This window comes from Engraulis encrasicolus, chromosome 21 (genome assembly GCF_034702125.1).
Source record: "Engraulis encrasicolus isolate BLACKSEA-1 chromosome 21, IST_EnEncr_1.0, whole genome shotgun sequence".
Taxonomy (NCBI): Eukaryota; Metazoa; Chordata; class Actinopteri; order Clupeiformes; family Engraulidae; genus Engraulis; species Engraulis encrasicolus.
The window spans coordinates 13563147-13582189 of NC_085877.1; the positions used below are offsets into that span (position 1 = coordinate 13563147).

Consider the following 19043-nt stretch of genomic DNA (forward strand, 5'->3'; position numbering starts at 1 on the left):
CTTCTGGGATATTTGCTTACAAAAGTATCCACTAGAAAGCACACACAGATGCGGTAACTACAGAAGGGGCTACGACTTCCTTTCATTCCGTTTAATAGTGAGTTGTAAAATACAAACGGGCGAGACGGGCACCTGCGAAAAGACAGTCTGGAAGGCTACTACTGCGCGTTTTTTTAAGAACGGTTTGACAGTCGGGAACAACAGCACAAGAAACATGGAGGAATATTAAGGTATGAAGACACAGGCAAATCAGAAAATAATTTAAACCAAACATTATTAATGCCGCATGTGTCCTTGTCTTATCACTGCGCTAATGAGACTTTCACAAGAGTAAGACAGACTGACATGTTTTCCTCTCGCTTTGGTCATTTTAATGACCACTACTACTAAGTATTGTAGTAATGAGGGATCGCAAAACAGGTCAGTTGAGATGAACTTCGCTACTTTATTTTCACGTGAAGGTTTCCAGTGACATTTCGAAGCGCACGCTGATGTCCCGGTAGCTCGCTGTCACTCCTCTTCGCAAGACTAGCTCTAGGCCTATCAGATTCCTGGCTTGCGTGAGACACAGGTGACACGTGACACAGGTGCTTCATGGGTATAGTAGGCTCGCGAAATCGCATTGTATTGCTTTTGTAGCAGAGACGGTCCGAAGAAAAAAAACTACAAAATGCGGTGCCTCATCATTCAGAATAGTAACGGACCCGCCAGAATGGCTAGTGAACCTTCGGTATCTACTAGCCAACGCCGACTTTCACCCGCATTTGGCTACCTGGCGTGTGTTAGTGTTAAGCCCTGATACACAGACAAACAGACACACACACACACAAGATAGAAGGTTCTGATAGCGTAGTGTGTTGTACACAGCGATAGTGATCAACAAAGTGAGGATACAACACACACACACGCACAAACACACAACCAAACCACTTGCGCGCACACACACACACACACACACACACACACACACACACACACACACACACACACACACACACACACACACACACACACACACACACACACACACACACACACACACACAATCATAGGCCTATATGCAGAATCCCAATCACAGCATAACTCGTGACGTGACTGACTACTGCAGCAGTAGCAGAGCAGCTGAGGTTTGCAGAGATGTGTCCCCTGGTTGTGTCGCCGTGCTTGTTCAGATCCCCTGTGAGCAAAGCTGCTGTTTCCCTGAGCAGTCTAATGAACCAGCAGAGTCTGTATTAACCCCACACGACCACAACCCTACATCACAGATCACCAGCGCCTGACTGATGTCACTGCTAACCAGGGCTGACAGAAGCCTCGTGTTCTGTCGAGATGAACTGTTTTCATTGGCATTAGCCACCAGTATGTTTGTCAACTACGTGAGGGAAACAATAAAGGACACCTCATTTGCGCGCAGGGTAAGACAGCAAATGCGTCGTGTGGGGGTTCTCCCCCAGAAACAGAACAGTGTTGATCCTCACGGTAGCATGGGACAAATTGCGTCCTCTTTCAGCTCAATAGCACCCGTACTATTGTTTTAATTTCGAGGGACAGTTGTCAATTATACAGGTAGCTACCAGTAGGTTGTGAACACAGTCCAAATCGGAATGCTAACCATAAATCTATCCCATAGGTAGTGCGTTGTAATGGCTTCGACGAATGTTGTCCTATGGGAAAATCTCTGGAAATGCCTTGTGTATTGAACAGAAATGATTATACTTACTCGAGTGTTGAAAATACTGTAATACATGCTGTGATAATTACTACAGACCTCTGTATTAACCCCACACGACCACAACTTGACATCAAAGATCATAACTGTCTCACTGATGTCTCCGCTAACCAGGGCTGACAGTGAACCAGCACCTTTGAAATGCCCAGAACAGTTTTATACACAGTGTATTGTTAGACATATTATTAGTAATATTATTGTTATTCATAACATTAATATCATCATGAGTCGACATCACAGATCACTACTGTCTAACTGATGTCTCTAACCAGAGATGACATTAAATCAGCACCTCCTCACTGCCTAGTACATCACAGCACAGTACGTAGATTTATAATAGGTACAGTGTCAGAAATATTAATGTAATAACACTGTATTTATGCTGTGATAATCACTACAGACAGAGCCTGTATTAAACCACATGACCACAACTCCACATCACAGATGAATGTCTGACTGATGTCTCCTCTAACCAGAGATGACAGGGGACCCACCACCTCTACTCTGCCTAGTGCAGTTTTACACTCGGTACAGTGTTAGAGATATTAATATTATGAACATTACCACAGGCGGGGTCTCATTAACCCACCACGGCCACAGCTATGGCCACATCACAGATCACTGTCTGACTGATGTCACCGCTAAGCAGAGCTGACAGCAGGAGCCTAGCATTAGCATTAGCAGCACAGCACAGTGTGGTGACTCAGCATATGCTTCCCAGTCAGACTGTCTCTTTCTCAGCAGTGGATATCACCTTTGGGTTACAGTCCGACTTGCCACATATGGATAAATATGTATAACATTATATGTGATCCAGCCAATTTCTATCAGGCATTTATTACAACATTGAGCAATACATTTACCTCTGGAAGTGTCCTGTGTTCTCCTTGTTTTTAAAGGTCATAGTACTTCAGTCCAGTGTTGAATACTGCATTAAAATTGTGAACATTACCTCAGATGATCAGTAGCACTGACAACTCCACATCAAAAATTGCTGACAGACTGATGTGACCTCTAACCTTGTCTTTCGCGATGGGACTGTTTCATTAAGGCGAGCTACCAATACACTGTATAGCCCAAACCCTAACCTTGACCCAGAGGGGAGTCACACAGGGATGTCAAACTCTGGCCCGGGGGCCAAATCTGTCCCGCCGTGGGGTCATTTTATTTGTCCCGTAAGATCATTTCAGATGTCTATTATGTAAGGGATAATGTATTGTCCACACGTGACTATAGGAAAATATTTTCCCGACGAGGCGAATAACACCCCCCGACGCCGAAGGCGGAGGGGTGTTATTCCGCTTCGAAGGGAAATATTTTCCGATAGTCACGTGTGGACAATACATTATCCCGCTTATTATACGGCTTTTACCAACATTAGAAAGCATAAATAGTTAGCCAGTAGTTTAAAATAACATGTTTATTGCCATTTTATAGCGTGCGCAAAGAAAGATAGTTCGTGGAACGCTCATAATTTTAAAAGGTTACCAAGCAACAGAGTTTGGCTACTTTCTAACTTGTTACAGCCACGCTGCGCTTCAAACTGTTTGCAGGCTGCCTCGTTCACTGCGCGATATCTACTAAACTCGGGTTCATAACAGGAATATTTCTATCTAATCAGCGACAGTATTCCAGAAAAAAAGCATAGCAACCCAAGCACTGCTGTGCGCCTTGACCATCATTATCGATCCTGCTACAGCAGGCAGAGCACTGTGGCTGGAGGAGGCAACTTCTAACCTACAGGCTACACCCTTAAGGAAACTGTCAACAAACTCCTCACTTGTAAAAACAAACAAAAAAATAATAAAAAACAAAAATAGTGTTCATAAAATAGGTCACGACAGCGGCCGGCGGACAGTGACAGTTTGCTTTCTTGGAACGGCAACACTCGGGCATGAGATGTTGCTGATGAATCCTGATGGGCTAGGGGAGACCGGGGCTGGTCCGATCAGGGGCAAGTATGATCATTGTTGATTGCCACTACACTAAGAGGTGCTGAGAGATAATTTCAACACCAAAATGATGTCCATTTGGACTAGAATAAGTCAACCTACATTGGAGTTCTCAAAGTCATTAACCCTTGAGGTGAGAGCAACTTTTCAGTTTTGGGGTGTCATTCCGTGGATTTTACACATTCCACTCAACACATCCCAGAAAAGTGACAGTTAAAGATAAAAAGATGAAACACATTTTGATTGACTGTTAAGGGACTCAGCTATAAATCAAAACAAAGTTTGAGATCATCAGATGATTGATTCAAGCAGGGTAACAGCTTTTGTGAAAAAATCTGTGACTCAAATGTCCGGGGCAGGTTCGATCACTAATGTCGGGGCAGGTTCGATCAATGGATTCCATTGACTTCCATTATATGGCACTACAATGGGGGTCTATGTAATTTTTCAGAAACATGAAAGGAATATGGAATTGAACTGAAAATAGCCAAATAAGGTTAAATGTTGAATGTGACATGTTGTTTGACCTTTTTTGACAGTAATATGTTCAACAGCTTAGGGTTTTAACAAGTTTAGTGATATTTTTATGATTATTTAATCATTGGCCAATTAAACATTTCTATCTTTGCATTCAAGCTGATCTTTATAAGAACCCATGGTTCATAAGTGCGCTATCTGAAATTAGAATTCAGTAGCCTATGTATGCATACATCTTCGTTCTCGCTGGAGAACGGGCTTCTCGTGATCGTCCGCGCGGCGAAGCGATCATGAAAGTGCTTAACGGGGTCGCTGGACCACTGCACTCGAGAAGTCGAGAAAAGTGCTTTACGGGGTCGCTGGACCACTGCACTCGAGAAGTCGCGAAAAGTGCTTTACGGGGGTCGCTGGACCACTGCACTTCGAGGAACATGAGTTAAAAGCAAATAGCAAAAATTAGCGTGTTGGGCAAGGTCGCTGGCCATGGTGCGAAATTACTGCCGAGCCCGAAACCTGATATAGATAAAATCCGGTGCGTGGGCTCGGGAGTATGGGGCTCCAACTGAGAGCTCGGACAATACCCGCGCCCGCGAAATATGTACGAGGTCTGAGCGGACACCCCAAAAAAGCCAATGACGAAAAATAGAAAAGAGAGGAACCAAGCACCCCAAACACGGCAACCAAAGCCAGGACCCGGCGAGCGAATTCACGAGCAGATCGCCATCTGAGCCTTCCTCAGCTCGGAGGGATGATAACGGATGTACAGCTGGTAGGCATCCGAGGACCAACGGCCAAGAGTCTGATTGTCAGCTCCGGGATAAGCGATGTACCGGGACAGGATCTGATAGGGCTGAAGATGGGAAGCCACGTTGTAAATAAGAACGGCGTGGCTTTGACCCAGCTGGTCGGATTTGCTAAATTTGACGATGTATCGGATAGAGTCGGCGTCAATGACGCGGAGGTCGCAGACTCGAGGATCGACGAGTGGGTTAAATGAGGCACTGCCAGAGGTGAATTTGCTGCGCCTGAGTAGCCCAAATACGCTAGGACGAACATGGCGGCCAAAGTGAAGTCCAGGTGAGGGGACAGAAAGCCGCATCTCAGCCGCAGGCAGGCCGCGAGCAACCCGGCCGTGATGGGGAGCCGTTTGTCTGGGGCAGACGGTTCCGCCTTACACATGCCCTTAAGCAAAAGGGCAATGTGCGGGTGTGAAAATGACTCGCAGGGTCAGAGGTGCCGCCGGTCGGGAAGATCATCTCTGCCGTAAACAGGCCCTTTACGGGAGAGTGATGTGGAGACTCCAGCAAGAGTCGCAGGGCGGACCAAAAGCAACCCATGGAAGAAAATGCGTTGATCGTGGAGCACCGTCTTTCCTGATGGCGTTGGCGTGCGTAATGAAGATGGAAACATCTTGGGTGGAAAAGAGGGAATGGAGTGGCACGACTAGGATGAAGTATCCTGAAGCGGCACCCAACTGTCCGGAATGTAGCGTCCATAATGCTACGGCGTCCAGAGTCATGCGGGGGCACGAGTCTGGAGGCAATGAGGCAGGCGAGTTGATGGAAATCGCATCTCAGAAAGGAGCATCAGGCACGAATGTCATGCCACGGTGGTGACCATGAGCATGGGCTGCAGCGAGTGGAGGAATCGGGATAGGAGTGGTGCGTAAGCTGCACTCCATGTCGAAGATGGCGGCCTTGATTCTTAACTTCGGTATCTGACGCCGTCTGGGCCCAAGTAGAGGTAACAAATGCATGGGCAGCGAGAGGCCATCCGAGGAGGGCAACGCAGATATCAGCAGACGTAGGCAAGAGAAATGCAGCTGCAGGTTGAAAGGGGGCAGCGGTATTGGGTGGACTGGAGAGAGCAGTAGCCGGCAAAGAGGTGGCAGTTGCGAGTGGGTTAGAGGGCGGCGGCAGTGAGAGTGGTGCGGCCGATGGTGGCACGTAGAGCAGGAGCGAAAGCGGAGGCATGAAGAGCGAACAGTAGTATATAGGTAGCGGAGCATGTAGAGCAGGCGGCGGCCTGTAGAGCAAGTGGTAGCAGTAGAACCGCTTGGCGGGGCTACCGCGCAGAGCGGGGGAGCGCACGGACCCACGGAGGGGGGCCGGGGAGGAATCTCGGCGAGATCGAAGGTGGCGGTCGGAGCGGCTGGAACCGTGGGGCTGGCGGCCTCAGCGGTCGGGCCTAGGCGAACGGCTTTCACGGCCTGGCGGAACCCTGGGCGCTCGAGTGGATCGAGGGCGGCGGCTGGGATCCGGAGAGTGGCCGGGTTGGTGCTGGCGCCTCGGCAGAGATGCCAGTGTCAGGGGCTGAGTCAGCAAAGCCAAGGCGGCAGGAGAGGAGTGAGCCAGCAACCGTCGCCATCAATGCGGAGCAGGCTACCGAGGCAGTCTATCCCGCAGAGGAGAATCAAGTGGCAAAGAGAGTAGCAGCGGCGACTGAGGGGGTAGCGGCGGCAGGTTTGCAGCTGCCTGCGGCATGCAGAGCGCTGGAGCTAGCAGCGGCGGACTGGAAGATCCAATAAAGGGGATGGCGGCGCCGGTAGTCGGACCATGGTCAATCGGTGGATCCATGGTCAGAGGTGCGGCAAACGTTGCAGGTGGAGGGACAGAAGATCAGGAAACCTCATCGTGCAGGGAGATCCAAGGCATCACTAGAAGAGCATTGGGTCCGGGTACGGACGAGGCGGAGCGTTCGGCTGAGAATGCTGGCGAGTGGCAATGCTGCTCGCTGGCGTGGCAGCCGTTGCCGCGGGAGCAAACGGCTTAAGCCAGGGAGAGGGAGAGGAGGCGTCGACTCTGCGGCCGTGAGGGGAGGAGCCAGCGGACAGATGGAGAGCAAGGAAAGGCGCCCGAGGTATAGGCACATCGAGCGCTGCCGTGGAAGTGGGAGGCAGAGGCCCGCCTCGTGCAATGAGCGGGAGGGGGGTGCGGCCAGCGAAGAGGCTCCCGGAGGCAGGGAGACCAGAGCAAATCCGACACGGCCTCTGAGGAGTGGAACAGCAGTGGCAGCGAAGAGGGTTACCTTCCTAGCAGCTGACGGACGGCTTTGGCGGCGTAAGACCACAAGGCAGTGCAACGGGCAACCGCGGGGAGTGGGGGAGCAGATATAAGAAGCAGGACAAAAACCTGCTCACTGTCATCGGCATGGTGCGATCAGCTGACGAATAAAGTTAAAACCCTCTTGGGTTGTTAGCATGGTGCTAATCTGCAGATGAGGGAGACGATGAAAATTAAGTGGAGTCAGACCACGGAAATGGCGTAAGGCCACAAAATGTAGAAAATAATAACGAATAAGTGCAAATAAAGAAATAGCAAAGAGGGCATAAGTAACTAGCGGGCCAAAACCTTAACAAAGCATGCCAAATAAAATTAGCATAGCATGCCTCAGTAGCAAGGTGCTCCATCACGAATTTATAGATCGTTTCCGTGACGGCACTACGAATGGCGTGAGACAGGGTTGGCCGGAGAGGAAACCGCGTGCGGTGAGGAACCAATATAGGTGAAGCACCGGGTGCTGAATAAACAAGTAGCATGCTCAGGAAACAAGTTGTGAGCTGGCTAATACACTATGGAGGTGATTGGGAGACGAGTAGCTCCACCCGAATTCAGCTCCTGAACCAAAGGAGAAACATGCACGCGTGTGATGACAGGCGAAGACGACCAGTCGCCATGACGGTTGAATGATACGCAGGTGACTAAGAGACAGTCATTGAGACAACAGCAAATTGTGCGTGAGCGAGCAGAGAAGCACGAGAAACGCCTGGTTCCAATTCCAAGTGAAAGTAGCCTAATGGCTCAGAGATAAAGGGGCTGGCGGCGCAGGGAAAGTTATGCTTCCAACGTAAACTTCAGAGCGAAGGCCGACGAGACAAAGGAGTAGACAGCGCATCTTGGGGAAAAGCGGCGCACGTCGGCGATTTAAGCATTGACAGTAGGCGATATCTCGGGCAGAGGGGATATCCATCCAGCAAGAGAGAAGTGGAACATCGTTGACGTTGGTGAGGCGGCCTGGCCAGAGGGCGCGTCAGAACAAGGCGGCAGGAATCGAGAGAGAAGTGTGGCGTCCTCCTTGCGTGGAGAAGGTCCACGATCCAGCGTGGAACACTGGCGGCCTTCAAGCGATGGAGGCGGGCGACGGGGGAGGCACCGAAACGGGCTTGCTGCATGGAGCAGAAACCGGCGTCGGGCCCGCTCAAACAGGTGGAGAACCGGAGAGGCGGAGGTTGTGAAGAGACGTCGGCTCCCGCTGAGAAGGCGAGAGGGAGAACCGCACAGGGCACCGACCGAGAGCTCGGGCAACGTCTGCGCCAGCAGAAATGCGCGAGGTCTGGGGTATGAAAGTCTTCCATGGAGATGGCAAGTGGGAGACCGGTTGGAACCGTGGGGCCGGCGGCCTCGGCGGTCGGACGTAGGCGAACGGCCTCCACGGCCAGGCGCGACCCTGGGCGCTCGAGTGGATCGAGGGCGGAGGCAGGGATCCGGAGAATGGCCGGGTTGGCGCTGGCGCCGAGGCGGCGGGAGAGGAGTGAGCCAGGCGCTGGAGACGGCTACGCACCCTCCGAGCGGGGGATTCGAGCTGGGAGGAGAGGGCAGAGTCTTCAAACTCGGATCCGGAGGCCTGGATGTCCGAATCTGCGGCGGCATTGGTGTCCATTCTTTCGACGAAAGAGAGAGAGGCTTGCAAGAGCGGCGATCGGCAGGCGGCAATGCGAGCGAGAAAGCGAGTTTCTGACTAGGAGCAGGTGAGTGGGGAATAAATACAGCGTTGATAATTGAAGGGGATGAGGTTCAGGTGGATAGGTAGGCGTGCCTGTACTGGCGCGCAAGGAACTGGACAAATGACAGACGAGCAGGAAATACAGAGCAGGTGTTAATTTAGACCTGTCAAATTTCATTACGCTTCTCCCGAACTTTCGTTTCGTAAACGGAACGACATTAAAAAGACATGCCTTTATTAATTTATCAAGCTATCTGCTTGCTATTTCACATTATAATTTAGTTATGCCTGTGATCAAACCAGCCCCGACTACTGATCGAACCTGCCCCGGCACGGTCAATTTCTCAGTGACAATTACATTGCTTATTACTCGAAACAAGGGATCGTTTGTTGACATTATATGCATGTATCTTATAGAGGAGACATGACTCTTTCAGTCCATCACCATTTGACAGCTGTAAAGCTTTGTAAAGGCAGAGAAAAATAAATGAGAATGAAAATTGATCGAACCAGCCCCGGTCTCCCCTACCACTCTGCCTTTTTTGTTATTAGGCTATTACTGTAACTTTGTGAGGATGACATAACTTAAAATTAAGCGCTGAATGAGACTTCTAGTGTTGTTGCACTTCGTCTTGAGACGTTTGAGAAGTGGTTGGTTACCGGAGCATGATTGGGCCACCAGCAGCGTGCGTTAATCGCACTGCTGTCATACTGCTACCCAAAATTAGCGCTGATTAAAACCCGGATGATCCGTTTGGACAACCGGATCAAGACCTCCTCCGGACAGACCGGATGGCTGTCATGCATTGATCCGCCAAAGGCGGGTCAGACGGCATTTCATTAATATGTCAACAAAATGGCAGTTACAGCGCGAGAAATTGTGAAACCGGAATATATCCTCTTTAGTTGACTACAACAGCCATTCTCTAATATCTCAGTTTGCTGTTCAGTCACGAACACTCACTGAGTAAAACGGAACCAACTCCTGCCTCGTCATTCATCGAGCCCTTTTGATCCGTCCTGCCTGTTGTGGCCAATTGAGTCGCGGATCCCCACTCCCTATGTGTGTGCTTCTGACTCTGTTGAGGTCTAGCCTACATTTCTAAATGTTAACAGTGCTCTGCCAACGCTTTTACATCTCAGTCTGTAGGCTAGTGACTCTACTATCACCCACTGCGTTACAGCGTACAGACTTTAAAGCCACTGCTGTCACTCCCCTCGTCTGAGTCAGCAGCGGCGCCCTCGGCGACTCGGTGATAGGAATCCTGACTGAGTTGTTGGTAGCAGCGAATCCCCTACGGATCGGATCAATCGCTTACGTTTCGTTTTTGCCATGAGTGTGCGAGTCGCAAGGCAACTCGGCAGCGGAAGCGAGTAGTCATCTGCTGCTCGCCTCCTGTCTATCCTCCCTGCTCAACTAGACTTCTGCACCCAAATATTTGACTTTTAGTCTTCTTAAATACAATACAAACACACACATTATTTATTGCAAAATCAGGAACATGCCGTTTCACTGCTGCCAAAGGCTCTTCGAGTCGTGGTCGCATGTTTAGTGAGGAGACCCAGGGTCGGATCGCAGCATGAGTTTAGGAACTATGAGTTTTGTTGATCAAACTGTCTTACTCTTTGATTTATCGATGTGAATTGATAAATGGGACAACAAAGGCGAGGCGCATAGCCACTTAACGGCAGAAACGTTTTAAAAAATACATTATTATTATTTATTTTTATTTATTTTTATTTATTTTAAATAAGTGATCCGATTGATCCGTCTAATCCGGATACCCTCCTTGGAATGATCCAATCAACCCGGACGCCTCAAAGATTCGAGTTAAGCACCTCTACTAAAAATCAGAAGGCAAGACATATCAGTGAAGATATGACCGATCTACTTGCGGAGTGATCTCTGAAGTGACCAAACTCGTTGCCATTGGCAGCGGGTATTATTAGGTGGGCATTACAGAAAAGTAGTGACCACCGAACGTTGGGTCCGCCCATTGAAAGTGAATGGGAGCTCTTGCAACATTCTAGAGTGCCATATATTAAAGTTGACCCACATACTCCATTAATATATAGTAAAATGACTTGAACACAAAATTTGAGTGGGCCCAGGACATTGTAGGGTAATATATCACCCTCACTCATATATATATATACAGGGCTCTAAATTAACACACGCCAACACGCCAAACACGGGTGAGAATTCATTTTGGCTAGTAGAAAAAATTACCTACCCGCCAATTTGGCTAGTAGCGCCCGAGTACAGTAAATTATGAACGGTAAACCGCTGCTTGAATGGCAACGATACGGCGAGATTTCCTACATTACCCATAAACACTACCGTCATGACGTAGCATCCCACCGTGGGCTTTCCAAAGCAGCTCTGGCAGCGGCTTATGCTGCTGTTGCGCGCGCCACGACAGAAAACATTTCAGACGAACAGCCTACTGTCGGCTACGCTCGCATTATTTTGACAGGCAACTCTCCTCCTCTGCTTCTGTCGCTTTCGCTCCACCACTTTTAACATCACTATTAGGCCTACTGTTACTATTAGCACTCACCGACACAGAACCTTTCTCTAACAGGCTGCCTTTTTAAGCTGCGAGGACCTGACCGAAGAGTTTTAATAACATGACGCGGATTTATGCCTACTTCTGTTTTGTATGTTTTGTGGTGGTGGTTAGAGCAAGATTCTGTGTTGGCGAATAGGCCTACTAGTAATAATAACAGTAATAGTAGTGACGTTTTTAAAAAGGAGTGGTTGTGGAAAGAAATTGCGACAAGGGCAGAGGATGATAACTATCTGTCAGAGTAGTGTGCGCGTAGCTGTCAGTTGTCTTCTGAAATGCAACTGGCGCAACTTAAGTTGGAAAGCCCACTCCATCGGAAAGAAGAGCAGACCTTGCATAACCGTGCAAGTAGGCTATGTGAAAAAAAAATCAATAACCAAAAAACTGCCAACGGCGACATTTCCGTGATAGTTAAACATAGCGTGCTTCTTGTCATTTTATTGCGCATGGTAGAGAAGAGCTCCTGGAGTAAATGAAGGTGTCTATAACAGTTGATAGTGTTGATATCTCCTTTCCTCCTCTCTCCTCTTCTTTTCCTCTCATTTCTTCTCCTTCCTTGGAGTGTACAGATGTGAGGTTTTGTAGTGTTTGGCTGTGTGTTTGGTTGTAGGCTATGTTAAAGGTCTGTTGTGTGGCTTGAGTGATGTGATTCACTGTTTTCAGAGGTAAATATAAAGCAGAAGTTAAAAAAATAAATAAAAAGTGTATATAATATGCTTATTATGTTAATTATGTAGGCCTATAGTGTTTATGTGTTTTGGAAATAGTTGAATAAAATAACCATGATTTTTTTTTTTTTTTTAAATAGCCTAACACATAGCCTAGTTTATTTTGGCGAGATAAAAAAAAGGCTAGTTGACCTTCTGTTTGGCTGGTAAGAAAAAATGTCTACTAGCCAAATTGGCTGGTGGTGGAAAAAGTTAATTTAGAGCCCTGCATATACGTATATATACGAATATGATGGGAATGAGTGCTTGTTAAATTTGCCTCTATGTATTAAGTGCGTGCTTGCGCAATTGTAGCCAATTTTTCATTCATCATCAATATTGAGTTTGGTCCGCAACTTCGTCCCAGATTTAGATTTTGACCTACTGTGTGAATTTGAGTTTGACACCCCTGCTGTAGAGCACACAGTAGAAATGGCTTTGGAGCTCAGCTCAGCTCAACGGGTAGCTCATATAGACTTGATTCCAGCACCTCACATAGCACACCGTGGTGACTCTGTTATATGGTTCCCAGTCAGACGGTCTCTTCTTTCATAGATGTGCTGTAACTACTCTGTCACCTCTAAGTTAACTGCACTATGACTTGGTCCTACATACTGGATATGTTATGCATGAGGTTAAATGTGATCCAGTAAAAAATGTCCTTCTTTTTAGTTAGAAAAAAAAGACAATGTTTCAATGCAATGAGGTCTTCAGCAGGACTTAGGCTTCAGGCCTGTTTCATAATGTTGGAGAGCATTGGACAATGCATTCACATAGGCCTATGGAAGCATCCTGCGTTCCCTTACTTTAGTGACTTACTTTAGTTTCTTACTGTCAACTGCCCCAGGAGAATATAAACTTCAAAAAGTGATGCCATTTCTTTTGTTTGTTTTTTAAATATATATATATATATATATATATATATATATATATATATATATATATATATATATATATATATATATATACACCGCATTTCACATTATTACGCAAATGACATTTTTTGCCGTTTTCCTAAATAATCAATAGAAATGACAGTCGTCATAATTTTCAAGTAATCGGCCATTAGAGTACAATTCAAAAGTTTTTGAATGAACCTTCCAATGATAACGGTATTTTTTTAAATAACAAAAAACTTTTGCTCTGTTCCAAATTATTACGCAAAACAGTTTTGTAGTGTTGTAATACAAATTTCTTTCTTTTTTTCCCATTTACATCAAAACAGTTGGCATTTGGTACCTTCTAAATTACATTTCGATGTTCAAAACTTGGTCATAAGCTGTAACTGGAATGCTGCGTTTAACATTGAAGTCAATTGCAGGTGCATTGCATGGGAGTTATGGAAGCCTAGATATCCTTGATGCTTTGCTCTCAGCTGTTTTTGTTTGTTTGGTCTGGTGACCCACACTTCACTCTTCAATATACCCGTAGATTTCCATGCCACGTGTAGGTGCTTTGGAGGTGATGACATTCTAACTCACCAGACATAGCATCCCATTCATTTTCAATGGGGTTTTATGTCTGGTGCGTTAGAATGTCATCACCTCAAAAGCACTATTGAAGAGTGAAGTGTGGGTCACCATACCAAACAAACAAAAACAGCTGAGAGCAAAGCATCACGGATATCTGGGCTTCCATAACTCCCATGCAATGCCCTACCATTGACTTCAATGTTAATCGCAGCATTCCAGTTACTAAGACAAAGAGCTTATCACCAAGTATTGAACATTGAAATGTAATTTAGAAGGTACCAAATTCCAACTGTTTTGAGGTAAATGGGAAAAAAAGAAAGAAATTTGGATTACAACACTACAAAACTATTTTGCGTAATAATGTGGAACAGAGCATTTAAAGTTTTTTATTATTTAAAAAAATACCGTTATCATTGGAAGGTTCATTCAAAAACTTTTAAATTGTACTCTAATGGCTGATGACTTGAAAATGATAACGACTGTCATTTGTATTGATTATTTGGGGAAACAGCGAAAAATGTCATTTGCATAATAATGTGGAATGCGGTGTATATATATACAGTATCTGAGAGGACAGTCGAGAGAAGGACAGGAAATGATTGGGGAGACAGAGACGGGGAAGGGTCGGCAAAGGACCCGGGCCAGAATTGAACCCGGGTCACCGGCAAAGCAGCCCAGTGCCCTACCGTTAGAGCCAGGGTAGGGCCTATAGAGTTCTTCAGTAACGCGGAAGCATGTAGTAGATTGTAGTCTTTCATGTTAGCATTTAAGGACTTCCTGGTTCGTATCGGCTTCCGGCCTCCATTGGGAATGAATAGGGGCCAGTTTCAAATAAGCTCCGAGTGCAAGCACGCGCTTAGCGAACCCCCGCAAACTGTCGAGGGTGTTAAAAATAGGCTGTAGGTATGACATGGTTGATCATTTTGTGTCAAACTTCGACATAAATACGATGTTGCGTCCATATGCTAAACCCGGAAACTTTTGGCGACTACAGAAGCGGCGCCGGCATGTACGTGCGGAGGGTTGTACCCATGGCAACCAAAGGAAAGTATGTAGTTCGGAAGTTTTAATGATCAGAAAGGGGTTAGCAATATTGAATTAAAATCGTCATGATTTAACATGTGAATACACCAACATAATGATACGATCCGTTCCACTAATGTGAAAGGGATGCGGGGACACGCTAATGTTCGTTGTTGGCGTGCAACTTATATTTTTGCCAAACCTGAATCTCTATGGCGTGTTGCAATGTAAAAAAATCGCCATAGAACCGGAAGTCCAAACGCCGCATACAAGTTGACGTCAACGCTGAAGAACTCTATTCTTTATATTTCTAGAAGAGTCTTAGTTGTTGGTAGAAAACTTTGTCCAGAGTTCTATAAAATATGTATGTGTGTGTGTCCTCCTTTTGCCACAGAGTTCAGCTCAGGACTTCAAAGTAACTGTCAAACAGGATTGAACAGTTTGAGTTTATGTTAGAAGCGCAATTCATATAACGTGCGTGTGTGTGTGTGTGTGTGTGTGTGTGTGTGTGTGTGTGTGTGTGTGTGTGTGTGTGTGTGTGTGTGTGTGTGTGTGTGTGTAAGAGAGAGAGAGAGAGAGAGAGAGAGAGAGAGAGAGAGAGAGAGAGAGAACAGTGTGTGTGCATATATACAGTATATGTGTGCAAGGCCGCTGACAGCGTTAACCGGGACCTGGATAAAATCATTTGAAAGGGACCCCTCTCAATACACAAAATGTAATGAACTCCCAATTCGGTGTCCCCGGCTTCCTGGGCCCGGGACAACTGACCCCTTTCCACCCCCTGTTGCCGTCTACGTGTATGTGTATGTCCATGCCACTATGAGTGTGTGTGTGGATCCATATCCCTGTGTGTGCGTCTGTGTGTGCCAGTGCATTCATGCATTGCATTTTACCTTCTGAAAGAAACTGGGGACTGTGTGTGTGTGTGCGTGCATGTGTGTGCGTGTTCGTGTGTGTGTGTGTGCGTATGTGCGTGCATGCGTGCATATATGTGGGCGTGTGGGCGTGTGTGCGTGCGTGTGTGTGTGTCTGTGTGTTTGCATGTACGCGTTTGTGTTTGCGCGCGTGTGTGTGTGTGTGTGTGTGTGTGTGTGTGTGTGTGTGTGTGTGCGTGCGTGTGTGTGGCGTTTTCAAGAGCATCTTCTTCTCTCTCCTCTCCACTACAGGTCTCCCTGGCTTCAAAGGCGCTGACAGGATCAGCAGGCGGTGACGGCCTGATCAGAGCCCCAGCCCTGGCCACCAGCTTCCCCTGCAAACAGTGTGGAAAGTAAGTTTAAAAGAAATGTATATACTTGTTGGGGGCCCTTTTAAAGTATTTTGAGGGGCTTTTCAAGCCTTTATTTTTTGGGGATATGAGACAGGACAGTGAAGGTTGTGACTGGAAATGAGTGGGGGGAGAGGGACGGGGAAGGATCGGTAAATGACCCGGACAGGAATTGAACCCGGGTTTAATTCAATGTAGTAACTCCGTGCTCTACCGTTGGGCCACGGCAGGGCTCTTGGGGGCCCTTTTGGACCTTTATTCAGATGAGATAGTGGAGAGCAGATGGTAGAGTGAGTAACTGTAGCAGCAGACAGCAGACATTGAAAGCGCGGTAAGTAATCGACTTTGTACGGAAGAGCAAGCGGAAGAAGCATTGAAAGCTGCAAAAGCGGTTCTAGCATCAAGGGCGAACTCGCGTGAGAAATATGTAATGAGCTATGATGTGGTTCGGTGACAGCAGGTGGCAGCCAATGGAATGTCTACGTTTCGTAAACACGAACGTTAACGGTCGAATGTCTTGCCGCTATTGTCCTCCCTGATTTGTGCAGTCCAGATGGGATTCTGCACTTTTTTTGGTCTTTTCCCGGCCGCGGTATGTTCTTATAGTAAGAGGGAGAGATGGATTAGACCCAGGGAAATGACCCAGGCAGGCCAGAGTCGAACCTGGGTCCCCGCGGGCAATGTAGCCTGTTAATGGTCAGATGTGTTAGCGTGGAAAGTAAGTTAAAACCACAGAGATGCAGATGATTTTGATGATGATGTCTCCTTGGACTCAGGGAGACAGGGGGCCCAAAACTAGTTCCCCATTAGAATGTATGCATTACAGTTTTTCTTGATCGCTTTAACACGATTTTTTAAACTGACTCACACAAAGTCGTCATGATCACTATTTCAACAAAGCAAAAGACACGTTGTGCATATGTGTTAACACATTCTTGTTGACTTGACATATTTCCCATTCATATAACACAGTTTTTGCTAAACAGTTAACGCATGTGCCATTTAAGTAGTGCACACTTCATTGTTTAAGCTCTGATAACCATACAGAAAAATCTACTCCTGACTTTTAGAAATTACCATCAGTTGTGTGAACACAACAGAGCACCTATTTGACACTCCTTCTCAAAAATCTTAATTTAGCAATCAGTCATCATACACAGAGTCTTCTTGTTTGTTCTTGGCATGGAGTTCTTTTGCAAATTTACTGTTAGTGCATTCTCGTACTGCAACATCATATTTTACTTTACACATATTTTCTGTAATACCGTTATCAGCCATTAGAACATTTTTGATTACAGTAAAAAAAAACAAAAAAAACAAAGGAAAACAAACAAACAAACAAAAATTACATCAAAGCATTCTGATTCTCAATCCAGTTTTTTGCAATAAGACATTATTGTTACACGGACCCACTACCTAGCCTACTGACAATTTTACATATGAAAAGACACACAACTCCAATCTTTATGCAAAGCATTTACTGGGCATGCTATCTCTCCTCTCTCCTCCTAGATCCTGATCAAGCAGAGTCAGTGGCTAAGTAAAAGAAACAACAATGGAACTGGCTTGTATGTTATGTAATTGATAACAGTGTTAAATAACGGCAAATTGTGTCAACATGATAGCCATGTTTTGGATTTTTACGACCATTGTGTAATGACTGACTAGGAGTGTTCATACACTGCTATGCAGTGTGTATTGGACAGAAGACAGAGTTTGCTTTTATTGCAAATGCTAAATGTTTTTGAAACGTAACAGCCTTTTACACAACAAGATGTTGTGTTTGGAGAATCGGTTTAACTGGTTAGCCCATTGCGTGAACTGGTATGAAAATGTGCTTTTTGGTGTGACAACTGTGTCAAAGCAATCAAGAAAAACTGTATGTATGTGTTTGTGTTTGTGATGACAAAGCTTACCTTGCAAGCAGTTTGGAAAGTAAGTTTCAACACTAAATCGCACAGATGGTCTTTAAGTCATATACGTCATTATCAAGATATTGAAAGTAAGATTTAGGAATGGTGCGAAAAAGTAAGATTTAGCAGTGACACAGAGATTATCTTTAATTCGCATATTTTGCATGTCTTAAACCATTGAGATTATAGACAGGTGTTGTACTGATGTTGCTCTTATAGTTTCACTTAGGTAGTGTTCAGATATTTATTTGAATAAAAACACAGCTTTGTGCCATTTTCATGTGACTACACCTTCTTTCAACTTTAAAATACATACAGGATGAATAAAACAAAGCTTTAATTGAATACTTATGACCAGCAAAAATAGCCTGAAGCCATTATTTTGGGGATTTGGCTTCAAGCAAAAAACCTCCCAAGATCCATTACACACCTTCTTACAATTACCCAGATATTACCCTAAGATTTTAAACTTTACTGACTGCAGTTACAGGGATATTCCACATTTTACATATTCTGTTTGCGTACGTCGAGTCATGTTAATTCATGTAATTCATTCATAATGTGGCAGCATTAAGGGAATATTCTGCTCCACTACACATATAAACAGAATATTCCGGAACGTGTTTTCAAACCCAATACTGACAATATTCCGCTTGACACCAGACTACTCCATGTATTTAATTGCCCTCAATGAGGCTGCCTCACTGATGTTGTATACACAGCTATTATCATTGTGGTTTTTATTATTAAAATTGTTGTCTTTTTACCTCTCAGAATGTTTTACAAGATAAAAAGCAGGAACGCTCACATGAAGATCCACCGCCAGCAGCAGCAGCAGCAGCAGCAGCAACAGCAGCAGCATGATCCGAACTGGGCGGAGATCAACAGCAGCCAAAATCAGAATCAGAGCCGGAGCCTCCACCTGTCCCATCTGACTCAGGTTCCCCAACAGGCGGATCACCACATCCAGGTCCAACTCCCTTTTTAAATATGATTTATATATATATATATATATATATATATATATATATATATATATATATATATATATATATATATATATATATACCGTATATATATTAAGGGTAAGGGGAAGTGTAGAAAAAAACTGTCAATATTGAAGAGAACTATGTACATATAATTATTGCCACATTTCAGTGGTATAAAACCTGGACACATTGATGCGCGAGCACGAATCATCAATGATATGTGTT

At 45.7% G+C, this 19043-nt stretch overlaps 1 protein-coding gene across 1 annotated transcript in view; it reads left to right on the forward strand.

Annotated features, from left to right (window-relative positions):
• The window catches only part of si:dkey-19b23.10 (uncharacterized), a 40921-nt gene that overhangs the window by 21115 nt on the left and 763 nt on the right, over positions 1-19043 (forward strand). The window contains exons 11-12 of the mRNA XM_063187659.1: positions 15819-15919; positions 18604-18799. Coding sequence (XP_063043729.1) covers positions 15819-15919; positions 18604-18799 — 297 coding nt within the window. The remainder of the gene's footprint in view (positions 1-15818; positions 15920-18603; positions 18800-19043) is intronic.